General features: G+C 33.5%; 1 long non-coding RNA gene and 2 gene segments (V, D, J or C); 2 read left to right on the forward strand and 1 right to left on the reverse strand.

Moving 5' to 3' along the window:
* The first annotated feature begins 17,040 nt into the window (after positions 1–17,040).
* LOC127952991 (Ig heavy chain V region 5A-like) lies at positions 17,041–17,567 on the forward strand. The segment is given in 2 exon segments: positions 17,041–17,151; positions 17,263–17,567. Coding segments are annotated over 2 exon segments (294 nt in total).
* Positions 17,568–19,028: 1,461 nt separating this feature from the next.
* LOC127952987 (Ig heavy chain V region PJ14-like) lies at positions 19,029–19,514 on the forward strand. The segment is given in 2 exon segments: positions 19,029–19,097; positions 19,185–19,514. Coding segments are annotated over 2 exon segments (351 nt in total).
* A 320-nt stretch (positions 19,515–19,834) lies between these two features.
* On the reverse strand, positions 19,835–22,270 carry LOC127952996 (uncharacterized). Of its 3 annotated transcripts, none has more exons than XR_008153081.1 (4): positions 22,045–22,270; positions 20,817–21,054; positions 20,608–20,691; positions 19,835–19,939 (listed from the first exon to the last, which is right to left on the reverse strand). It is a non-coding gene; the product is annotated as an uncharacterized LOC127952996 (long non-coding RNA). The 3 variants fall into 3 exon arrangements; XR_008153083.1 differs by having other exon boundaries at positions 19,852–19,935; XR_008153082.1 differs by having other exon boundaries at positions 19,872–19,939; positions 22,035–22,270.
* Between the last annotated feature and the right edge of the window lie 3,279 nt (positions 22,271–25,549).

Below are 25,549 nucleotides of genomic sequence, written 5' to 3' on the forward strand. Positions count from 1 at the left end.
CTCTCTGTTTAGGTGTTTACTCACAGGTTGTGCTCACACAGTCTGAACAGTCAGTAGTTGTGTCTCCAGGTGTTTCCTACAAACTGACCTGTGCCTGCAGTGGGTTTACTGTTAGTGGCACTTACATGAACTGGATCCGTCAAGCACCTGGAAAAGGACTGGAATGGATTATTTATTATTATTCAGATTCTGATAAGAACTCAGCTCAGTCAGTTCAGGGCAGATTCACAGCATCTAAGGACAGCTCTAATCTCTATCTGCACATGAGTCAGTTAAAGACTGAAGACACTGCAGTGTATTACTGTGCAACAGATTCACTTTGCTTGTTTTCATACAGCTACCCTTACAAAAACCCAGGAAGGGGGAGAAATGGAGATGATGAGTGTTTACAAAAAAAATATGTTGATTTGTTTGTGAAGAGGTTTATTCATTTACACATTTATTTTTAAATCACTCTTTCTTATCTTTAAATGTGTTATAAATTTATAAAGCCAGGTTAAAAGGAGCAACATGTCAGCAGTTGTGTTACTGATTGAGTTCTAATGAGTACAGATAATGTCTATAAGACACATTCAAAGCAGTTCATTTCATATTAAAGGTAGAATTCACCCCAAAATGACCATAAAGCAAACCACCATCTCTTTCCAAACCTATATGTTGTCCTTTATTAGAAAACAAAATGTGAAGTCACAATAACATTAATATTACTTTGTACATTTAATGTAATTTATTTAATACTTTTGGAGTATGAAACAGACCTCTTTCAGTTTCTTTAAAAGGCCAGCCACAATTTTCACATTTTCCGCTACCACAAAAGTCTACCACATACAAAAAAAAAAAAAAAAATTAATGAGTAAATGATGACATAGTGTTTATTTTTTATAATGTATCCTTCAGTATTTACCCTGTGCACACACACATTATCAGTACTCAAAATGCAAATTCTCCAGTATTTATACCCATCCCCACAGTTGCTGTGTGTAATTCCCACGAAGCTGAGAAGAACCACTCATAAAATCATGTTTTATCTGTTTGTGCTTCTAATGATGTCTGTTACATCTTGTGAGTACAAAGTTGTTTGTCTTGAAGTTTTTTCTTCTACTTCTTCGTTTTATTATTTTTATTTTTATTTTTATTTTTATTTTTTTTGCAGTAATTAACATCATTAGTAACCACAAAAAATACCTTTTTATTTGCTGTTTGATTTGCAGATGTGTACAGCAGCGTGGAACACAACCAGCCAAGCTCCCTTTTGGTAAAATCTGGAGAATCTTTTACCATTTCCTGTAAAATATCTGGATATGCTCTCAGTGATACCTCTAAAGCACCTTCCTGGATTAGACTCACTCAGGGGAAGATTCTTGAGTTCATCGGCATGATCCATGCTGGAGGAGGAATAGACTACAAGGATTCATTAAAAAATAAGTTCATCATCTCCAGAGAAACATCTAAAAGCACAGTATACTTTAAAGGACAAAATGTGCAAACTGAGGACACGGCTGTGTATTATTGTGCTCGGTACACAGGCACTATGATGAATAGCAGTTTAATGCCTGTGCAAGAACCATATGCACGAAAACTGTGGTCTAATTTTAACATCCATGACTTAGTTTGGATGTTGAATGCCATAATAAGAACTAAATCAATATACAACAGAATCTGTAGGCTACATTTATTATTGAAAACAAAATGTGGCAATAATTAAAAGTGAATTAAAATGTTAAATTAAATTACTTATATATAAATTATATAAAAAATATACTTAATATGGTTTATTAATTTACCAAATAGGTAAATGAATAAAGGCAAGTTTATTTAAATAGCACATTTCATACACAATGGTAATTCAAAGTGCTTTTACACAAAAGGAATGCGAAATAATCATAAAAAATATACACAACAATAAACCAAGAAAAAATTTAAGCATTTTAAATAATCTAACATTTATTTAACCCTTATGCGTTGTTGGGGACGTTTTCGTCCACTAGGGGGTAATGTTGAGTCTTATTTTGCCCACAACTTTCTCTGTGTTTGATCTAATGGAATGACTTTTGGTGACAAATCTTATTTTGTGAAATTTTTCAAAAACTCAACGGTACACTGTGGGCAAATTCACTACCCTTTCGTTATGTTCGTGGATGGAAACATCCACTAAATTAAACTGCTGTAAAAATGTATCAGAAATTTTTTTTTTTTTTTTTTTTTTTTTTTTTTTTTTTTTTGCATAAATCTATTAATCAACCTTAGTCCTGATCAAAACTATCAAATATTTTTTTTTTAAAAAATCCAAGATTTTGACTCTTTAATTACCAAGTTCATAAATGATGTCACTGATTTTGGAAAATAAACATACACAAATGACATTTTCAATATAAAAAGTAATGGTGGACTGGATATTTTTTTTTAACCTTTTATCACAGTCTTGGGCATGTCAAAGATTAGTAACAAGATTGGCTTTGATGCATTGCTAGTTTTTGTGCAGCATTAGATTTCAATTTGTTCTCCCTAATTTGTTGTTGGTGGCTGTTTTTGCCCCATTGACTTCCATTATAATGACATTTGATTGCAAAGCCATGACACCATATAATCATGCATTCTTGTTTGTTTGTGGTTTTCCCTTTTGGGAAGAGGTAAAATTTGTTATTTTTGCAGTTGATCACTAGGTGGGACCATTAAACCTTTAGATAGGCCTGTGCAAAAAAAGGCTTAGTTTCTGGCTTGTACAGAATATAGAGTTATATGGAGTATAACCACTGATCTATATATATAACTGGATCGCTGATCGCGTTCTAAACTGCCAACAGGCAGTGAAGCCACCAGAAGTGTTCGATCCGCCAACTTACTAATCCCTACCAGCAGAGAGCACCATTGAGTTACATTCAAACCGCTGTCCTAAAATAACTCGATTAGAAGCTGATCAGTCAAATGGGACTCGTTTTTATGTTATGTGTAATAAAGTAATGTTTACTTCAGATGTTATCTGCAGTGTTTACAGTCTTTTGGGAAAGGATAAGTGATATATTTAAATCGTGTTTTTTTTGTTTTTATTGCAAGACAAAAGAAATACAAATACAAAATAGCACTGCATTGTCATACAATGACACAAAAAACTCAACAAAAACAAAAACCAAGAAACCGGAAAATCATTCTTTCAGTATAATAGCATCATAAGCCTTAATAAACTTGTTATTCTTATTATTATCAATGTGTTTAAGAGATTTAACAATGAGTAAAATCTCTGCAAGAAAGACATCAAATCTAGGTAACGTATTGAGAAATTTTGATTTATGAATAAAAAATTTACGATGCAAAACAAAAAAAATTGACAACAAGATCGACAACATGGTTACTACCAGAAAAATAGAAAAAAATATCTTTCAAAGAGAATTTTAAATCACCTTTTATAAAAGAAGATAAATAACAACTTAAGTTCTCCCAAAGAGACTTCACCTGATTGCAATAATAAAATAAATGTAGTAAAGTTTCTTCTTCAACTCTGCAGAACACACATAAATTAGAAAGATCCAAAAAAAGAGCAATTTGAGAGTTCGTTGGATAAACATTATGCAAAATTTTAAAATGTACCTCTTTAATTTTATTAGAAATGCAAAATTTTTCAGGGAGTAACCATGCTCTCTTCCAGTGAATATTATCAAAAAAATTGGTCCAGAAAAATTTACATCTAGGGGATGTATATACTGAATAATGTAATATTCGCTTTATATATCTACTGTTACATTTTTTATCAAGAAAACAAACTCCATCCAGTAAAAGTTTGGGCATAATTGTTTTCCTCTCATTATAACTCAGGTATGTCTTAAATAAATGTACATAACTTGGAGACAAACTTTTGATAACAGAATTGAAGGATCTAGCTGGCAGGGGAAGATTATACAAAATCATAAATTCTTCATAATCCAGTATAGTACCATCATCTTTAAATACATCCAAAACAAAAACAATACCTCTGTCATACCACTTTTCAATAAAAAGAGACTTTCCACGAATTAAAATACATGAATTATTCCAAAGAATTTCTTTGTGGGGGGAAAAGTTGTGTACATAACACAATTTCCAAGCAAGTAAAGCTTGTTGGTGAAAGTTTGAGAGAGAAATCGGCAATTTAGATGGAGTAAAATTACATTTTAAAAGAAAATCTAGACCACCTAATATACGAAATATAGTATTGGGGATGTAGTACCAAATTGAATCATTACTACGGAGACATTTTTTTAACCAACTAATTCTAAATGAACTAACTAATTCTTTGAAATCTAAGACTTCTAATCCACCTTCAGAATGTCTGTTAGACAAGACAGATTTCCTAATTTTATGGGATTTATTCTTCCAAATAAAATTCAGCAACATTTTATTTATATCAACAACAATTTTGTCACTTACAAATAAAGATAAAGCAGGGTAAACACAACGGGACAAACCCTCTGCTTTAGATATTAAAACTCTGCCATAAATGGATAGATCTCGTTGAAGCCAAGAATTAAAGATTATTCTAGTTTTCTTTATTTTAGGAGAAAAATTTAGATGTTGACGAATTGATCTATCTTTAGTAATAGAAATCCCCAGGTACTTGATACAGTCTTTAACTGGAAAATTATGAATTGACGTTTGTTGGGTATCATAGAGACAAAATAGTTCACACTTTGATAAATTTAAATACAAGCCTGAGGCTTCAGAAAAGGACTGAATAATTTGAATACTTAGAAGAATTTGATTCTGATCTTTAACGAATAAGGTAGTATCGTCCGCAAGTTGAGATATTTTAAATTCTTTACCAAATACAGAGATACCTTTCAAAATGGGATTTTGTAAAATATTAAGTGATAGCAATTCAACAGCCAAAAGAAAAAGAAACGGGGAAATGGGGCAGCCTTGACGCACTCCTCTATCACACTTAAAACGTTTAGTGGTATGCAAATTAACCAAAACTGAAGAGTTAATATCATTATAAAGCATTCTTACCATCTTAATAAATTTATTTCCAAAGCCAAAAACACTAAGAGATTTAAACAAAAATTGGTGCTCTAATGAATCAAATGCTTTATAAAAATCCAAAAACATTATAATAGAATCTGAATCAATATTCTCTGAATAATCAATGAGATCAAGTACAAGTCTTATATTGGAACTAATGTGTCTATTCTTCATAAACCCATTTTGTGTTTCACCAATTATACTATTAAGACCAGATTTTAAACGAGTAGCAAATATTAAAGCAAGTAATTTATAATCAACATTTAACAATGATATTGGTCTCCAGTTTTCAATTAAAAGTGGGTCTTTATCTGATTTGGGAATCAAATAAATTAGTCCCTGCTTCATTGTGGGCGTCATCTCACCTTTGCGAATACATTCTTTAAACAAACAATATAAAGGCTGCTTTAATAGATCCCAAAAATGTAAATAAAATTCAACAGACAGACCGTCAGTACCTGGAGATTTTCCCTTTTTCATAGATTTAAGTACCTCTTCTATTTCAGTAATAGATACATCAGAATCACATAATAATTTAAAATCCTCATTAATACCTGAAACTTTATCACAAAAATTCAAAAGAAAAGAATCACATTTATCTTGAGAAAACTGAGAAGTATACAATTCTTCATAAAAGTTGTATACAAAAGTTGAGATCATTCCTGGATCTGTACATAAATCACCATTAATATTTAGGGCAGAGAAGGAGGTTTTTTTATGATTTCTTTTCTCAAGAGCGAAAAAATAGTTAGTGTTTCTCTCACCCTTCTCGATCCATTTTGCACGGGAACGAATGAAGGCCCCTTTAACAATCTCTGTGTACATATTTTCAAGTTTCATTTGACAGACATTATATTCTACCTCATCTTCTTTACTGGGATTATTCTTCTGCTTTAATACACCTAACCTGTGAATAAGCTCAAATTCTTTATTATTTTTATCTCTTTTAATTTGTTTACTCCTATTAACAGCAAAGTCCCTAACTTTAAATTTGAAGAACTCCCAACTAATGCAAGGGTCCTTCAATTTTACTAAACATAGTTTTAGCTAGATGAGTAACATAATCATTAAAAGGAGCATCTTCCAATAGACAATTATTAAATTTCCAGTAACCTCTTGTGCTACTTGGTTTCCTATATTGCTTAAGGTCCAAATGAATTAACATATGATCAGTAAATGGGGCAAACTGATGATTAACAGAGATAACATCTTTCAAAATAGAATGAGAAATAAGAAAAAGATCGATTCTAGCCTTAAAGGATCCAGATTTGTTGGACCAGGTAAAACCACTACAACCACTGTTAAAGAAACGCCAAGCATCTACAACAGAAAGATTTTCACATAACCATAAAATAAGATTATTGTGTACATTAGAGGTGGTTCTTGAAGGAAATCTATCTAGTACATCATCAGGAGTTTCATTAAAATCTCCAGCTATTATCAAATAAGCATTAATTAAACGACTTTGTATACTAATGAGTTTTACTCCCAAATCTTTGAACATAGATACATTGGAATTCCGTGAGTTGTACCCATAAACATTACATAAAATGAATACCACATTTTCAGTTTTACATACTAAAATGATCCATCTACCCTCATCAGATAAATAACATTCTAAAATGTCACCTCTAAATTTGTGCGTCAAAATTAGTGTACCAGCAGAACGGTTAGATCCATGACTCATAAAGATTGAATTACCCCATTGTGATCTCCAAAAATTGGAGTCTGATTCACACGAATGACTTTCTTGAACAAAAACAAAATCTGCGTTACTACGCTTACAATACAAAAATAAGGCTTTCCTTTTTGTGTGATCTCTTAAACCTCGAACATTGAGAGAGGCTAAGCTAAAAGAAGAAAACTCAAAAGAATGCATAGCGAACAAAAGAAGCAAAATGCAGTGCAACAATTCACAGCTAAACGGCTGGAAAACTCAACAGTCCTTTGGCTAAGTTGACTTGAACTTCCTTAAACAGGGTAGAAGGTGATCAATCAGTAGTGTCTTCCACATAACAGCAAAGCAACATTAAAGTGCATTAAAGAACTTGAGGGAGTTTAGCAGTTCCTTAAATCCTCGCGAACACAGATATCATCACTAAACGTTCAGTCTGAAGTTTATAAGGCCTCAATTTTCTGACCGTCGATGAACGCAAAAGGCCCCGAGAAAGATGCCTTCTTACCCTCCTCTCTTGCCTTTTTCACAGCAGGCCATAACTTTGCACGCGCAGCAGCATCTGCAGGGATCAATGCCTCTGAAATACGTAGGCGAGATTCTTTCAAGTATGCATTGTCATTTGCAGCCTTCCAAATGATGTCTCGGACTGATCGCGTTGAGAATCTTATGATTATGCTTCAATGACCACCATCCTGGTTCCGTTTCCCGACACGGTGCATCACGTCAAGTGCGTCACTGAGCTTGCCACAGATGTCAGGAGCCACATGGTCAAGAATATTCAAAACAATCGATTGCAGATTCTCATTCTTGGTTTCAGGAACCCCGTGCACCTTTAAGCACCAACGACGACTGTAATGCTCAAGCTGCTCAATCCGTGATCGTACGTCCTTGTCTGAAGATCGGAGCTCTGTAATGTCTCTAGCAATTCTGCACATCTTTTCAGAGTGCTCATTAACATCAGAAACAAGCTTCTGCACCACCAAAGACAGGTTGTCAACGGCTTTCGTAGTAGCATCGGTCGAGTTCTCGATGGAGATGAGTTTCTGGAAAGTAGCATCTTGTTTAGAGGACAACTCTTGAATAGCATTCAAAATGTCAGCAAAATCACCGCTTTCGTTCTTCTTTTTAGTTTTTTTAGAAGGAGGACTTTTTGCAGGAGATGCTGGAAAGGGTGTCGCCAAACAATGTTTCATATCACGAATCGCATCAGCCGATGCAGGAGGGTCAGCTAGCACATCAAACCTATTGCTCAGGCCAACTTCAGAAACTAGTTCAACTTCGGCGCCGACATCGACATCCATAACTTTAGATAAACCGCGTCTCTTTCTTCCCATTAGAGAAAAAAAAAACAATGCAACACAATGCGGAAACTTTCCTTCGAAGACAGCAAAAAAGTATAGAGATTTAAAGTCAACTGATTAATCACATTGCTACCACCACCGCCAGAACAGAAATTCACACGTCTATCCTCCACGACGCCATCTTGGCCCCCATTTAAATCGTGTTGGTGGGTGTGTCTGCTGCGCACTGACGACACAGTAACTAATCAAACACAAAAATGGCTTATTTATTTATGAACAAAGTTATTCAGGAATTATTAAACGAACGTATTAGTATCAGAAATGGAATTTTATATATTACAATGAATTATACAATTATGTTGTTAATATTTCTCTGTAATGAAAAAAAAAAAAATACTGTCTGGGAAATAAAGCTTTGTATTTATTTATTAAATCCGTACTGTATATAGTCAGTAATTTCTCTAAATAAATTCAGATTTCAGAACGAACACTTTGTAGTTTGTTATATGTGTTGAGGTCGTGTCTGTCTGATGTTTATCATGTTCGTGATGCTCACTACTGTAATGAACGTAGCTTTTTAATAAGTAGGGGAAATTCCCGACATTTAAAGGGACACTAAGTAGGAATTACTCCCATCTAGTGGTGAAATTGTATTTTGCATTCAAACTAATTTTGCTTTCCAGCGCCTTGCTTTTTCAAATGCGCGTTGCATCTACGGTAGGCGATATGTACCAAAAAGCTTTGACGGGATGTCTTCTAATAGCACTTCGTCGAGTTTTCCTTCAGGTGAACAGGTGTGTTATTTCAAACAAACTGCAACATGACCATAAACAAACGAATGTTACAGTATGAATTACTGACTGTGGAAAACATGAAATATTGTAATTAGTAGTTATGTCTTCTTTATTCGTTATATTTTCTGAATAATGTGCATTGTTAGATATAAAAAAAATATTGTAATATAGATTGTAACACTGACTTACCTGTCGAGGAGAAAACTGGCCACTTCAGCATCTCTTTTGAAATCTTTATCCAGCATTAGCTCTTTCCACCTAGAAAAAGCTTCCCCGATATTAACTCTTGTTTTCTGTAATCTACGGTCACGTTTCCTTTTACGTTCTATTTTTGACTGTTTTGGCGACGATGTTTTCTTCTCCTGTGGCGCGGCATATGTATGGTCCATAATAAGAATGCAATCCAGACTTTTAAACTCGCCGGTGCAGTTTCAAGCGCCTCTCACTGCTCTGCACCTGCGTTTCTTGCTCTGACCGAAAACGCGTTGTGGAAACGCGTTGGCTTAGTACTTTTTGTCCCTCTCTGCTATTATAGTTTTGCAAGATGGCGGAACTACATGGAAGCCTCCGTCGACCTACCCGTCCCATGTATATAAAGATAATAAATTCTTCATTTACGAGGATTAGTTTAAACATTGGCATAGGTATTTGTACACCATTGAGGGCATATTTATGAATAAAAATATTGATTTTAGATAATAAAATACCTAAAAAGTTACTTATTGTCCCTTTAAAAAATAGTCGTTTACATGCCTAGGGTGTTCGCATTGTAATAATGTACAGTTATACTTCATATTTATAAACACTGACTTGTTAAGTGATGTTTTCTCATTAAAATCAGACAAATTCCTATTAATTCAATGGAACTTTTTCGCACGCTAGGGATTACCAATTTGGCGGCGCGGCGGCTTCACTTTAATGACGTCATGAGCAATCCAGTTCTTTTTTTATTTTGTATTTATTTTTTATTAAATGAAAATAATTACAAACATACAAGGCATTAACCAGTTACGCATATTATCGTATACTACAGTAAAGATTGAGCAGAATCAGCAATAAAAAAAATAAATAAAATAAATAAATAAAAAAACATAACAAATGAAAAAAAAAAAATTACGGGGCCATTTCAAATTAACTTAAATGTTTCAAGTAAAGTAAATAATTTAAGGGCTTTCCTTTCCTCCACAAGTTTAAGAGATTAACTTAGAAGATTCAACTCATTCCTCCAATGAGTCAAGGTAGGTTTGCTTTTCTAATACCTGCATTTATGAATGAAAAACTTACCAAATAACAAAAGAGAATTAAGTACAAAATCCACATTCTTATTTTCATCAAAAACACAAAAAATAATTGTCTTCACAGATAAAGACAATACAATTTCCCTGGACATTAGCCAGATCTGCATTTCTCTCCAAAAAAAAATGGACGTCACAGTAAAAAAAAAAAGGGTGTTCTAACGATTCAATGTTTTCTACACAGAAGACACAATTATTTAGATCGAATCTCAAGAATTTGTTTGTTGGGTAAATTTCATTTAAGATTTTGAAGTTGACTTCTTTTAATTTAGGTGGGAGTGGAAATGAAATGTAATTTTTCCTTATTTTCTTAATTTTTTCCACTTCAAAGTCCTTAAGTATGTAAAACCTTTTTACTGGGTTGGGATAATATTTTTTAATCAGAAGATTCTTAATAACTTTGTTGTTGCATTTAAAATCACAAAAAAACAAACCTTCAATGCAGAACTGACTAAGGACAGGGGAGACGGCAGGGTATTGAGTGTCTTCTCTAACCATTGCTCTCAAAGAACTTGGTATGGCTTTTAGAATTCTGTCATAATACTTAACATTACATTGAAGTTGGTATTTTTTACAGAATTCCTCATGTTGTAACATGTTTCCAGTCTCATCCATAAAATGTGCAACAGCCCAAATGCCCTTGGATCTCCATTCCTCTCTATACACAGATTTTCTGCTGAGCCGTATGTACCTGTTATTCCAAACTGGAGTATTATGTGGCGTAAAATTATGGTTATAGATTAATTTCCAATAGAGAAGTACTTGCTGATGGAAAGCAGAGAGTTTAATCGGTAAAGAGCTACATTCAAAGTCACAGCTCAGGAGAAAGTCTATCCCACCCATTTTTAAAAAAAAATCATATTCGGACAGTGAACCAAAAGGAATTTCTATTTGTCAGATAAGACTTTAACCACTTCAGCTTCAGGACACCATTCATAATATCAAAATCAATCGCATTCAACCCCCTGTCCTCATAGTTTTTAACCAAATCAATCTTTCTTATATATTGACATCTATTCCTCCATATGAATTCAAAATTAACAGTGTTTATCGTTTTAATCATTCTTGTTAAAATGGGTAATGAGAAAGCCGGGTAAATAAGTCTAGACGAACTATCCATTTTCGATAATAACACTCTCCCAAAAATTGAGATCCCTCTGCAGCCACCTATTAAGAATAGACATACATTTGTCCACATTGTTACAAACATTCATATTTTCAGTTGTTGCTTTATCTTTAGAGATAATAATCCCTAAATATTTAACTTCCTTTTTCATCTTTATGTTGTATAAGGAATGCGAATGATAATCATGTAATGCCAGAATTTCACATTTATTCATATTCAGCTGCAAACCAGATGCTTTTGAAAATTGATTAGTAAATTGCAGTGCTAAGGGAATTTGCTCTTCATTTTTTAGGAATAAAGTTGTGTCATCTGCTAGCTGACTTATTATAATTTGTCTGTCCATCATATTTAGACCTTCAATATGACTGGTTTTAATTAAAATAGCTAAAATTTCAGCGACCATTATGAACAGTAATGGTGAGCTACCACACCCCTGTCTAATTCCCCTCCTAATCTCAAATCTAGAACAAGTGCCATGTCCTAAAGCAACAGAGCTATTGATTCCATTATATAACATTCCAATCATATCTATAAATTTTCTTCCAAAACCAAATTAATCTAAAGTCTTTAAAATAAAAGAGTGTTCAACGGAATCGAATGCTTTATAAAAGTCTAGAAATAAAATAAACCCCCTTTCTTGAAACATCTGATTATAATCAAGCAAATCTAATACAAGTCTAATATTATTATGAATTAGCCTTCCTTAGCCAGATTGTGTCTCACTAATTATAGAAGAGATGCCTTCTTTTAGTCTTGCAGCAATTACTCCTGAAAGAATCTTGTAATCAGTATTAAGTAAAGTGATTGGTCTAAGGTTGTCTAATATCCTTTTGTCTTTCCCAGCTTTAGGAATCAAGGTAATTAATCCTTGTTTCATGGTTGCCAATAATACTTTTTCCTCTATACATTCTTTAATAGCTTTAAAAACTAGATTTCTTACATCCTTCCAGAAGAATTGATAAAAATTAGTTGTAAGTCCATCTGTCCCTGGGGATTTATTTAAGGCCATCTTAGAAATAACTGAATCCAGTTCCTCGATTTTAAAATCCGAGTCACATATATCCATAAAGGAGTCATCAATGCAAGATCTGGAGTTCTTAATCTTATCAAACAGGATGCCGGCATCTACTGCCGAATAACGAGGAATAAAATTCAGAGTAGAATGAGAAAACCTCTTTTTCTATACTTCTAGCATCTTTATTTTCTATTCCATTAATTATTAGACTTGTAATAGCAACACAGTCTCACCCCTATTCGTCACATACTGCCGTTTGGTCATTTCCCCCTCACGTCCATAAGCAAAGTTGAGGGTACCCCCTATTCGTCACTTGACAATGTAGAGGAGGGTCGTCCGATATTTGAATGCAAATCCCTCATCTTTGGATTTTGACGAACCTGGCTTATCCATCTAGCGGTTTTTCTGCGCTGGAAAGTATGGTTTCAGGCGATTAATTTTAATGCTGCTAATATTATGTTAATGTATTTTGCAGTAGCATGCTGCGCAAATACTGTTACAATCATTAATTGGTGAAGTGACCATATATTTTATTGGAGCAGAAACCCTGTTCTAAATCGGAATCATGCCTTTTTTCTTTTTTAATATAATTTTGGGCTACTTTAAAATGGCATAATTGCAGGACTGCATATTTGCTGTAGGCTTAAACATGCCTTAATTTAAGTGGGATATTTTTAATTGTCGATTGTATATTTGCAATGGCTTATAGTGAGCCTGCTTTGTTGGTTTTTTTGCGACCAAAAAAAAAATAAATACAAAAATAACACCTCAACAACAAAAAAATACCAATAGCATACTTTTATAGACCTTTTATCTCAATACTAATTATGAAGTTGTGAGCCTGCTGCGGAAATGTTTATATTACTTAATATGGACCTCAGGCACGTGCACACATAGACATCAAAGGGGGCTTGAGCACCTGCCCTTTTTATTCCTGAAGAGAAAGTGCCCTTTTTTCTTATTTTTTTTTTCTTTTTTTTTTTTTTTTTTTTTTTGAAAAAATAATATATATTCCTGTTTGCGCACAGCGTCCCTGTCAAACAAATATATTTATTGAAGAATAGTATATCTAAATATCAGGTCAGGAGTTCTGAAGCGCTCATTGACATACCCCCCACCCCCCCCCCCCCCCACCCCACCCTACGCGCAGCGGCGCACATCAGACACACAGACACACACCTGCAGGCAGCAGCAGCCCCTCCCAGCAGTGTTTTTCTTGGCTTGTGCTGAGGTGAGTGGAGCTGGTGATGAACAAAAGATTAAAATACCAGTGCCTCGAATAATGCTCGAATTTACTGCTGATTAGCCAAAGGCAAATATAACTTAGTTAACCTGTGTTTTGCTAGCATGCATGCCTCATGAGCTACTAGACTAGAGCTGTGTAAGGGATAATCGCTATACATTATCCTCCTGCTTATTACCTACCAAATAAATAAATAATTTGACACAAAATATTAAAAGGCAGTTTATTGATTTAAACCCGATTGTATTGCTTCCGCTAAAGAAAAATAGTACGCTCCGTCTCTACAGTTAGAATCCTGTGAGTCCATAGCAACGCTCTGTTTTTCATGGTAACGGTCTGTTATACTCCGCACAGCGGTCTGTTATCAATAAATAACAGACCGCATTCTACATTGGAGATCAACCAAGCTATGTAATAAAATAAGTTAATAAAATAAGAACGTCCCCAGTTAGTTAATGACTTACATCAAGAGTCTTTCCCCCCTGAAATTTAGAAATCTAAATTGGTGAATCTAAAAGAACAGATGGAGGATAGGCTACACTCTAAAAAATGTAGTAAATTTGAGTAACTGCATTTGTGCATTAATAAATAAAAGTGAGTAGAAATAAGTTAACATTAAACATTAAAAATAACAATATTTATAAATTAACTTTTTATTTATGAACCTTTTTTTATTTCCTATAAACCTTTAGAAAATAGTATTCCATACAACCACAAATACATACATGACATTGGCTTTTATTTAATTTTATTTAATTTTTACTCAATTATTTTGGTAAGTTTAATTCAAACAATCAAGTAAGATTTTCAGAGATTTTATTAAGTTAAATATTTACTAAGCCACAGAATATTTTTTGAGTGTAGTAGGTTTAAAACAAACTCCATCTAAATGTGGATTTTGAAGGTTTTATTTGATGATGGTGATGATACAGTCCTCCCTCAAATGTGAAACTAAGTCTTTGTCAGTCACCATCAGTTATTGTGTATGTGTACATGCATAGCAGTAATACTATTAATGTATTTGATTAAAACATTAAGGCAATTCAGTATTCTGACCACAGTGAAGTAATAAACATCTACAGGGACATGGCCCCCAGAAGGTTGCCGCTTGTAAGGGAGGAAGGAGATACAGCCAGGGAATGGAAGTAACAGATTTTATTTTGAAGTAGAATACCCTTTTTTTGTAAGAATTTTATTAAGTTGCTGTATTTTTGTATTTTTTCAATCATTTTTGCAGTGATTTATTTTTTCAGTAAAGTTAACAAAATAGGAGCAACAACCCTCTTCAGTTTAGAGTGAATATTTGTGTTGATTTAAAAGTGTTATGTGTTCTGATAACACCAAAATAATTAAAATGATGTAGTGCCTTGTGCAAAGAAATAAACAAATGATTAGTAAAACACACCCCTCTGCTTGATGCAGTTATTTTGGTTATTCTAAATATATACTTGAAACTAGTAGCATAGAAAATGTTTTCAAAACATGCACATTGTGGGATGGCTTCCTTTGCTGCTCTATAAACCTAGTGAATAGTAAGGAGACCATGGTTTCTGTGTGAACTGATTATTTTGTAGACATCTTTTGAAAATTAGAGTTTGAGGAAGATAAAATTAATTAACTTTTTTAATTTGTTTTTTTTTTTTTAAAGGAAGTCAGTGTTGCGTTAACATATATACTTTTTTGTTTTAAAAAAGAAAAAAAATACGTAATTATGAGAAGTGCCCTTTATTTCACTTGAGCCCCTGCCCCTCAAAATGTCTGTGCACGCCCCTGGTAGCACATATTACAGTAATAAACTGAAAAGTAGATTTCAAATTGCAAGAGATATTTCCAGGAACACAGTGACTCTGCGAGGACAGAATATGCAGACTGAGGACACATCTGTGTATTACTGTGCCAGAGAGAGCACACAGTGATAAAAAACACCAGCAGTTCTGTTCAAAAACATATTGAATGAAAAGAACAATAAAAAGTCCCCATACATACTGTAGGAATATGAAAAAAGAAAGAAAAAAATAAACCCTTACTTATATGAGTGTTATAAAGCCCAACAAATGTCTGAGAAATTACCTGCAGATCTTGTTGGTGTAACTTAACAGTAAAATCATTTTTTACTTGAATACAAAATGATTCATTATACTTTACCACATGAAGGACATTTTTAGATTACTTCTAATATCACAGTTATAAAGTGAAGGTTAAAGTCAAAATTATTAATCTTTGATGAACATACTGCTGATATAACAATAGAAGAGCACTCTGCAAGATTCAAATTTCAGCAGATCAGTGATGTTATAGGATTAATGAAATATATTAAAACATATTGCTAACATAGTTACATAATTTATATATAACTATTTAATATAACTTACATAAATTATATTTACAGTCTTTCTGATGTATAGGTCTAACAGATCCACTTGCAGAATGAGGGTTATTACAGTCAACTAAAACTAAAACCATAAAAAAGAGAGAAAAATCATTATTGCATTAAATAAAATACGCTAACAAAAATAAAATAAAATATAAAAAAAGAAAACTTTGTTTCAACTAGCTGTTATTAAAATAAGTAAAAGTGTAGAAAATAAAAATACATATACAGACTACAGACAATCCATATTTACAAAACTGTCAAAAAAGTAAAATAGTAATTTTTTTTATATATAAATAATATGTGATGTAAATAATTTGACGTTTGTAGAGCAAAGAAAAAAATAACATTTAATTTATAAAGTTCAATGTCACAAATATTTAACCCTTTAACTGTCACTCAAGTTTTTGAAGATAGACTTGAATGTGCATGATACAAACCTACATTTTTATAATTCATGTCTGAAAACATTTTGTAACATGATTTTGATGTACCATTTACATGGTAATGCAATGTCTGATTTTATAATGGGTTTTGAAGAATGAATTTTGAGATTTTATGTTTTCAAGTGATATATAACTTCTGTTGATTTCTAAAATGTGATAGAGAAAAAGGCAACGAGGAAGTCTTTTTTTTAAACAAAGGTCAAAACTCCTTTTGTAATGTAGATTTCTGAGGGTGCACTTTTGTCATAAATTAATCTATTACTTTTCTTAAATAATTTTTAACAAAAAAATATTGGTAAAATATTTATTTGGGAGTCTTAGACCTTTCCAATGATATATAGTTTGTCAAGATTAGATTAGATTTGTTTGTAATAGAGTATAGTCAACGTATGCGTCCGTATTCGGGACGGGGTGACAGTTAACAGGTTTTAAATGAGAGAAATACATTATAATTTTGTCACTTCTAGGTGTTCAACTCTTTTTCAAAAAACTCTCAGTGTTAGTAATATTTATAAAAGATCCCTGTTATAATAATAATAATAATAATAACATGAGGAGTATTAAGTATTGCATGATTAGATAATGGAATAATACAGTTGACTTTACATGATCGTTGTTCAATGACTCTTTCAATGTAAATAATGACTTAAATGAAAACCTAAAAGCCTTGTTTAAAATAATGTTCAGGACAGGGTTATGCACGTGAAGTTCATTAGCTCTGTATTATTATGTAAATCTCCTGTTGCATATTTAAGCAGCAGGCATGAGTAAGTTTACACATTCATCTGATCACTAGAGGGAGTGAAGAATCACTTCAGTTCAGTCAAACTGTGCTGAGAAACAAACCATGATCTCTTCATCTTTAGTGATGCTTCTGGCAGTCATATCCTGTAAGTTTAGTCTGTTTTCTGTGTGATTCATCATTTTGTTGATTACAAGCTTGTTAACAGTTTCTAAATGTCATGCTCTCTTACTAACAGGTATGATTTGATTTGATACAGGTATTGATTCATATGAACTCACTCAGCCTGAGTCTCTGACTGTCCGTCCTGATGCCACTCTCACTATCAACTGTAAAGTCTCATATTCAGTTACAAGTGAGCATACAGGCTGGATTCGTCAACCTGCAGGAAAAGCTCTGGAGTGGATTGGAATCATCTGGAGTGATGGAAGCACAGTCTATAAGGATTCTCTGAAAAGCAAGTTCAGTATCAGCAGAGACACTTCCAGTAACACAATAACACTGCAATGAAAGAATATGCGAGCTGAAGACACAGCTGTGTATTATTGTGCCAAAGAAACACAGTGACAGATGCTAATATACTCCCTGTACAGAAACATTGTCATATCACAAATAAAAAGTGTTTCTGATGACTTTCTGGTTTTTAAATGTCAAAATGGAATTATAAACATTAATTAAGCTTGTACAACAAAATTCCCCAAAAATCCTTATAATGAAATAATTGCATCATTTATCACCAAGTAATGTGTAATTTGAACCAATATAAAGAAAAATCCTGTGCACTCGTTTATCATTCAGTTCATTGCAAGAAAATGTGCAATGCAGATGGAAGGAGGAGTTAATGGAAAACAGTAATGTGTTTTCTTCTTAAGCTGCAACAAATAATGTGTCTGTATTTGCTGACAGCACAGGTCGGACAATCATTTGACAATTATGATAAAAATGAATTTACTCTTCTTAATATTATTTTTACATGGTCAGTAAATAATGCCATTTTCTTAGTTAGTCAGATTAAATTTAATTTACTATCGTCGGCTTTAGATTCTGTAAATGTTTTAGTGTATTCACTTTGTTTTTTCCCCTCCACAGACATTCATTGTCAGTCCTTCACTCTGAAGCTGTGGTAAAAAGACCATGTGAATCTTTTCAGCTGTTCTGGACATCCTCTGAATTTTCATTCAGTAACTGTGCTGCAGCTGTTGTGAGAGAAATCCCTGGAAAACACTGGAGTGGATTGCATTCATGTATCCAGTTTTTATAAACTGGAACAAAGCAGCAGAGACTTGTGAGGCACAATTGTTCTTTCGATGGCATTGACAGAGCAAAAACAATGAAAATTGAAATACTGATAAAACTAAATTGTAAAGTTACTGAGTATTATCTTGTTTACTGAACTTTTGTATACATGTAAAATCACACTGCATCGTGTTGTTTTTCCTAAACATAAGCCTGACTGTGCAGACAGATCTGTGGCCTATAGGAAACACAGTTCTGCTTAAATATTGCACTGTACCTAATATTTTATTGTTTTTAATAAATTAAATACCAAATATTAAACTAAATTTGTTTGTTGAATATGGGTTGTGCTCATGCTGTTTCATTGGAGGTGTCTGAAATGTTTGGTATATGCATTTATTTGCCACTTTTTCAACTTTCACTATATAATTTTTTTGATAAACATCAAATTATATGACCTAGATTATACAATAGATTTATGAAAAGGTTTCTCAAATTTACACTACAAATTGCTATAAAAGTGTAGTGTTTAAAATGATCAAAAATACGACCAATAAGAATCTCTAAATAGGCCTCCATATCAAAGAATAAAAGTTTATATTTATATTAAAAATGCATTTATTGGACATCTAAAAACCTGATGGTGCAACAGATTATACAAGATATCAAACAGACTAAAGATTAAATGGCAAAAGAAGTTTCACATCTTGGACAAAAAAAAAAAAGACTATATGCAAATTCTCCATCTACTCCATGTACTAAAGAGAAGTGTGTCTTAGGCACAGAAGGAGAAATTCACATCATTTTTAATCATGATCTTCTCATCAGCTCTATTACTGCTGGTGGCAGCTGCATCATGTGAGCTTGACTGATCTTTTATTCTATCTATATCAGTGAAATAAGCTTCTGTTATCTAATAATACATTATTTTATTGTTATTTTCAGGTGGTGTTTTCTGTGTTGAGCTCACTCAACCTTCATCTATGGTTGTGAAACCTCAAGAATCATTCTCCATCTCCTGCAGGATTTCAGTATCAAGCTACTGCATTCACTGGATTCGTCAACCCACTGGAAAAGCACTGGAATGGCTCGGATATCTTTGTAGTGATGGTAGCACTAACATTAAAGACTCAGTGAAAAACAAGATCAGTTTCACCCAGGACACGTCCAAAAACACAGTGTTTCTACAGGGGAAGAATTTTCAGACTGAGGACACAGCTGTGTTTTACTGTGCCAGAGATTCACAGTAAATAAACAAGCCACAGCTCTGTACAAAAACCTGAACACATGCAAGAATCAGATATAGATAACACCAGGGGCATTTCTAGCCTTTCATCAGCATCCAACACCAGTCCCCATATAAATATTCTTACAGTCATTTACAAGCTGTGCCAGTATACAGTAATCATTAACACATAAGGATTTATTAATCCATTCACACATTTCATTCAGCTAAAAATGCTTTAAAAATATTACATGCCATTTAACATCTATGAAAAGTTTTCTCATAAATGTCACATATTCAAATTTATTGTCACAAATTTAATGTCACATATTAATTTGTTTAAAAAAAAAAAGCAGATATAATTATATACTTCAAGCACAAGTTCCGTGGCAACTCTAGTAGGCTCCTGAGTTCATCTGTACACATCAGATTCAGCGTCTGAGAAAATGCCATCATGCAAACTCTCAGTTTCTGCCTTACAACAGAGCATAAAAGAATGTGTGAGTGAGGGAGTACAGCATGAAGATGAAGTGAAAAAGGCAGAGAAAGGCAGAATTTTGTGTATAAATTTAACAGAATGAGGGGAACATTTAAGAGATTTAAGAGAACAGTACTGTCTGTTGGTGTGGATGCTAAAATACTTCTCATTATAGTTATTGGTCTTTGTGTGAACAACTTTAAGTGATCTGATTGCCCAAATTCACTGAAGATCTGATTTGTAGCACTTGAAAAGTTAAACTAGGATTTCCATTCTCTTGCTTCTAAGACAGATGTGTTCAGTAACATCACCATAGAAAGAAAGGCAGACTATGAGGTGTGGACAGATATCATGTACTGTTGAAACAGGAAGAGGCGGCACCAATTTGTAAAGATTAATAAAGAATACAATGGACTTCATTTAAACTTCATGATATAAACACTCTTACAATGGGCACAATCTGATGGGAGCTGTGGTAATGGCCAATAACAGCAGTAGGAGTAAAAGTTGTAGAATTTTGTACAAGTACGCTTGTGCAATATAATATGATTATTGGATGAATTATTACTACTACAACATGCTCTTTGTTGAGTGTTCTTCCTGATGGGCTAAGTGAACCAAAATTTAAGAAACATCAAATGCTGAGAAAAATGTATCTGACGTACCATTGGAAGTGTTTGCCTTTGCAGCTTTTGGTCTTCTTCATAAATGCACAAGATGGTCAAATTCAAATCTCATGACAGGCCTTCCTGAAATATAAACATGTTGAGACAGTGTGTTAAAATGATCTGTGACCAAAATATTTGATTAACACATAATATAAGGATGCGTACATTAAAGCAAATCAGTTATAACTAAGAGTCTTCAACATTACCTGTGAAGGGTTGATCCTTTGAAGGACTTGTTCAGCCCCCTTGACAGCTTCTTCAATATCAGCATTGGGAGCGTGGAGTTGAAGTTCCCTGTTAATTCTAGCAGAGCGAGAGAGAGAGAGAGAGAGAGAGAGAGAGAGAGAGAGAGAGAGAGAGAGAGAGAGAGAGATTTTACAAGAGATGGCTTCTTTAAAGATCTGCTGGATTACAGGTTGTTGTGGAGTATGTAATCCGACGTAACTGCAAGACAGAAAAAACACTGAATTACAATTACATCACAAAAAGATATTAAAGGCATGGCAAACTTAGTGGTTACTGTGCTTTACAAATAGTGTAGAGTAAAAACACAGTTACTGTGGTAAAATCCTGGTAAGTGTCGTGGTTATGTGTGTTAGTAACTACAAATACCAGAGTAAAACTATGGTTACTATGGTAAACCCATAGTGTGGTTATGTGTGTTAGTAACTACAAATACCAGAGTAAAACTATGGTTACTATGGTAAACCCATAGTAAATGTCGTGGTTATGTGTGTTAGTAACTACAAATACCAGAGTAAAACTATGGTTACTATGGTAAACCCATAGTAAATGTCGTGGTTATGTGTGTTAGTAACTACAAATACCAGAGTAAAACTATGGTTACTATGGTAAACCCATAGTAAATGTTGTGGTTATTGTGTGTTAGTAAATACAAATACCAGAGTAAAACTATGGTTACTATGGTAAACCCATAGTAAATGTCGTGGTTATGTGCGTTACAAAGTCCAGAGTAAAACTACGGTTACAGTAGGAGAAGCATGGTAAATATGCTGTAGTTACTGTGTGTGTATTGGCTACACATGACGTGGTCAAGCAAAAGTTAGGCTAGTATTGTAAAAATATGCTAAATGTGTGGACTTTTTACACGATCACGATTATCACGCGATATTGGGTTGGGTGCTTTGTTGTGCTTGTATTAGTCTCATGTCTAAAAGCTGAAGACCCATATGTCACATCATTATTTATTTAAAACTGCAACAGGTCTATAAACAGTACAGGTTAGCTTAGGCTAATGACAATGGTAGGCTAGCTGAGCAGCCCACTGACCCATAATTTGAGCATAAACTGCCCTTTAAAAACACGACCCTGTCTAACGTGATGCAGAAATACTGAAATAATTAAAACAATACGCTTAACCACGTGATATCATTACAAAAAGAAGAAGAAAAAAATATATTTACCCTTGCTTACCTGTTTGAAGGTGTACGCGCATCAGGTGAACTGAACGAGCCTCGCTGGTGACGTCACTGCCGCTGAAGATGATGCGTGTTATTTGGACGCATCTGCTCTCCACCGAAATTAATGGGAAGGATTGGCGTATCATATGCACGCAAAAATGGCATTTGGCGTATGCATTACACGCAAATAGAAAGTGTAAAGTCGTGTTATTTATACGCAGACTGATGAGAACGGGTTGGATATTATGGTCCTTGAACTCGCCGGTGTTATGAAATGTTCAGTGTCTGAGATATTTGGTGTCATTGAGAATAAAGAACTATATATAAAGACTCGTATGCAGTAACAACTATTTAACTTTTTTTTTTCTCTTTAAAAAAGGTTTCACATGGAAGTGCATGAGAGCCTACAGTTCATGTGGATAATCTGTTTGTTTGTAATTAATGTATATGTTACAAATCAGCAGAATTTGATTTGCACTTCTGCCTGTTATTTTGTTCCTAGTTTGCAGAAGCTCTTCTAATGGGGGAGACTCATTCTCAAGTTATATATGAGCCACTACTGCACACATACATGAAGACATGGGTAAACCTCAGAATTAACTTAAGTTTTTTATTATCTGATGCAGGGGATGGTGGATGTGTACTTTATCAGTGTAATAGTTAAACATCATATGCAAAAAACAAAAACAAAAGAAACCTTGTTTGATACAAATTTTGTATTATTAACCAGTTTTAAAGTTTTATTACATTCTGTTCCTGAAATCCACAATTTTGAAATCAAGATAATCAAAGGGTAATCAAATCAAGCACAACCTAATAAAACATGTTTCTTGAATAAAGGGTATTGTAAAAAAAAAAAAAAAAAAAAAAAAAAGAGCATGGTCTGTGGACAATTCATCTCAAAGTGCACCACAATACAGTATATGATTAAAGACAAAAACAAAGTGTATAAAGACATTTTTACAACCTTTTTTTAACTATAGAGTACATTTTATCTACTAAATGTATCAGTTTTGGGAAAAATTTTTTTGATCAAGAATCTTCCAGTTCATGTGTGTGTGTGTATATATATATATATATATATATATATATATATATATATATATATATATATATATATATAAAACATTCCGATTTCGTTTTGTTATTAAAAACTTTTTTTTTTTTAATGATTGAGCAAACGATTAGGAATGACAGATCCCTGTCCATAATTGCAAATTTGGTTACTTCCGTTCACACTTAAACGCCTTCCGTTTACACTGAAATGCCTTCCGTTTATACTGAAAATTCACGCACATCCACATATGAAATCACTCGCATTTATACATGTACACATGTTTTTCTCATCTGAACTGTATACGTTAGTAAATGTTATTGTTTATGTATGCACGAGTGTTTTATGGATGTGTATGCGCTCATCGAGTTTATATGTATGTGCGAGTGTTTAATAGGTGTATATGCACTGATCAAGTTTATATGTATGTGCGAGTATGTGCAGTTGTGTTTGTATGCAGCGAGTTTATATGTATGTGCGAGTGTTTAATAGGTGTATATGCATGGATCAAGTTAATATGTATATGTGAGTGTCTGTAGGTGTATGCACGTGTCAAGTTTATATGTATACGAAAGTTATTCACAAGTGTGTATGCATACATTGCTAACATTATATGTATTGGTATCGATTTCATATTAGTGTTCACGTGTATTTTATATATGTATTTTTGAACATTCAGTAGTATGCATGTATATGCGAGTAATTTATAGGTGTATATGCACGTGTTTTATGTATGTATTGATAAGCGAAGTTTGATTTAAATCCTACACGGCGCCTCATATGATAGGGTTTAAAGCTGAACACTAAACTTTTATCAGACTTTTGTCATGTTTATACTCAATAGACAGAAAAGACAAAGGACATATTTACATGTATATGTACATATGTATATAAAGTGAACATATATAGCATAAATCAGTTTACAGTTTTTTTTCAACTGCTTTAACACAAAATTATTACTTGTCACACAATTTCTAAAACCTGACACCCAAACACCAGAACCACACAATAAATCTGCAAAACCATACACACATTTTTGGCCTTTTACACAGTTTTCAATTTCGTTAAACACATTTTGCAAAACACAACACACAATTTTCTATGCAACACACAAAAATCTGACAGGAAGTTTCTTGATTTCCTTTTATAAACACAACCAATCAAAATGCCACACTAATTCATCAGTGCCTCACACTAACTCCTCACATGTGCAAACACTTGCTTTTCTTAACAATAACCAATCATAACTTTACTAGTGGCCTATAAATAGGCCAAAGATCAAGTAATAGGTTTTGGACAATGGATGCAAACAATGCAGACAGAGTAAGAGGAGTTGAAAGGAGAGCCAGAGGACGAGTTTGACTAAGAGGAGTTGGAAGGAGAGCCAGAGGACGAGTTTGACTAAGAGGAGTTGGAAGGGGAGCAAGGGGAGGAAGAGGACGAGTCAGAAATTGAGGAGGACAAGGAACAAGAAGAGTGGTCTCAAATGAGATTAGGGCTACAGTAGTCGATCATGTGATAAACCATGGTTTAACAATGAGAGAGGCTGGACTGAGAGGCTGTGTTGAGAGTCCAGCCTAATTTGAGTAGATTTACTGTGGCGGGTATGATTCGAACCTTTAGAAATGAGAACCAGTATGTAACAATCTAATGTATTGTACACATGTTCTAATGTACACATAATAGCTTTTTTACCATAACAAACAATAGGCCTATACTATAATAAATATATTTTACTGTAGTACCCTTGCATTCATTTACTACAGTGCATTGCATTGGTCACAGTTTGGTAAGGTATCAAGAGAGAATATAGCATGTGACGTGGATGACGTATGTTGGCCGGACCCAGCCCCGAGGAGAGATGGAGCCTAGATACACCCAACCATCTCCACATGCAAGCACACACATTATGTTTGGTTTTACACTACATGCTACAACACTACATATTTCTGATGTTTTTTTTTTTTTTTTTCAAACTGTGTACACTAATACTACATTTACAACAACAAAGAGCAAAAAAAATAAAAGTTTGGTTTCAATTTTGCTTTTTTTTTTTACTTTACAGTATATATTCAACAGCTCTCTCCCAATTACATTCAATCATGTACATGTGAGCTTTTAAAAGAAGAGCTTTAGGTTTTGAATAACAGTGTGTATATGACATAATCAAAAATATAACATTATGGTAAAGGTGTTTACAACGTAAGACAAATGTTTGCTTTTGAAATATGTTTGTGATATTTTGACTGTGGTGTTTCATTTTGAAAGAGATGTGAGGTATTTTGCATCTTGTGTGTGCAATTCTTGAATTTGTGTGTTAAGTTTTGAAAAAAAGAGGAAAACTTTGGAAAATGTGTGTAAGCAGTTGAAAAAAACTGTAATTATATTTATACACGCACAGTACTACATTTTATTACTTGTACATCTACATTATTGTGTTGCCGAATATAAAATTACACAAGTA

This window comes from Carassius gibelio, chromosome B3, assembly GCF_023724105.1.
Source record: "Carassius gibelio isolate Cgi1373 ecotype wild population from Czech Republic chromosome B3, carGib1.2-hapl.c, whole genome shotgun sequence".
Lineage (NCBI taxonomy): Eukaryota > Metazoa > Chordata > Actinopteri > Cypriniformes > Cyprinidae > Carassius > Carassius gibelio.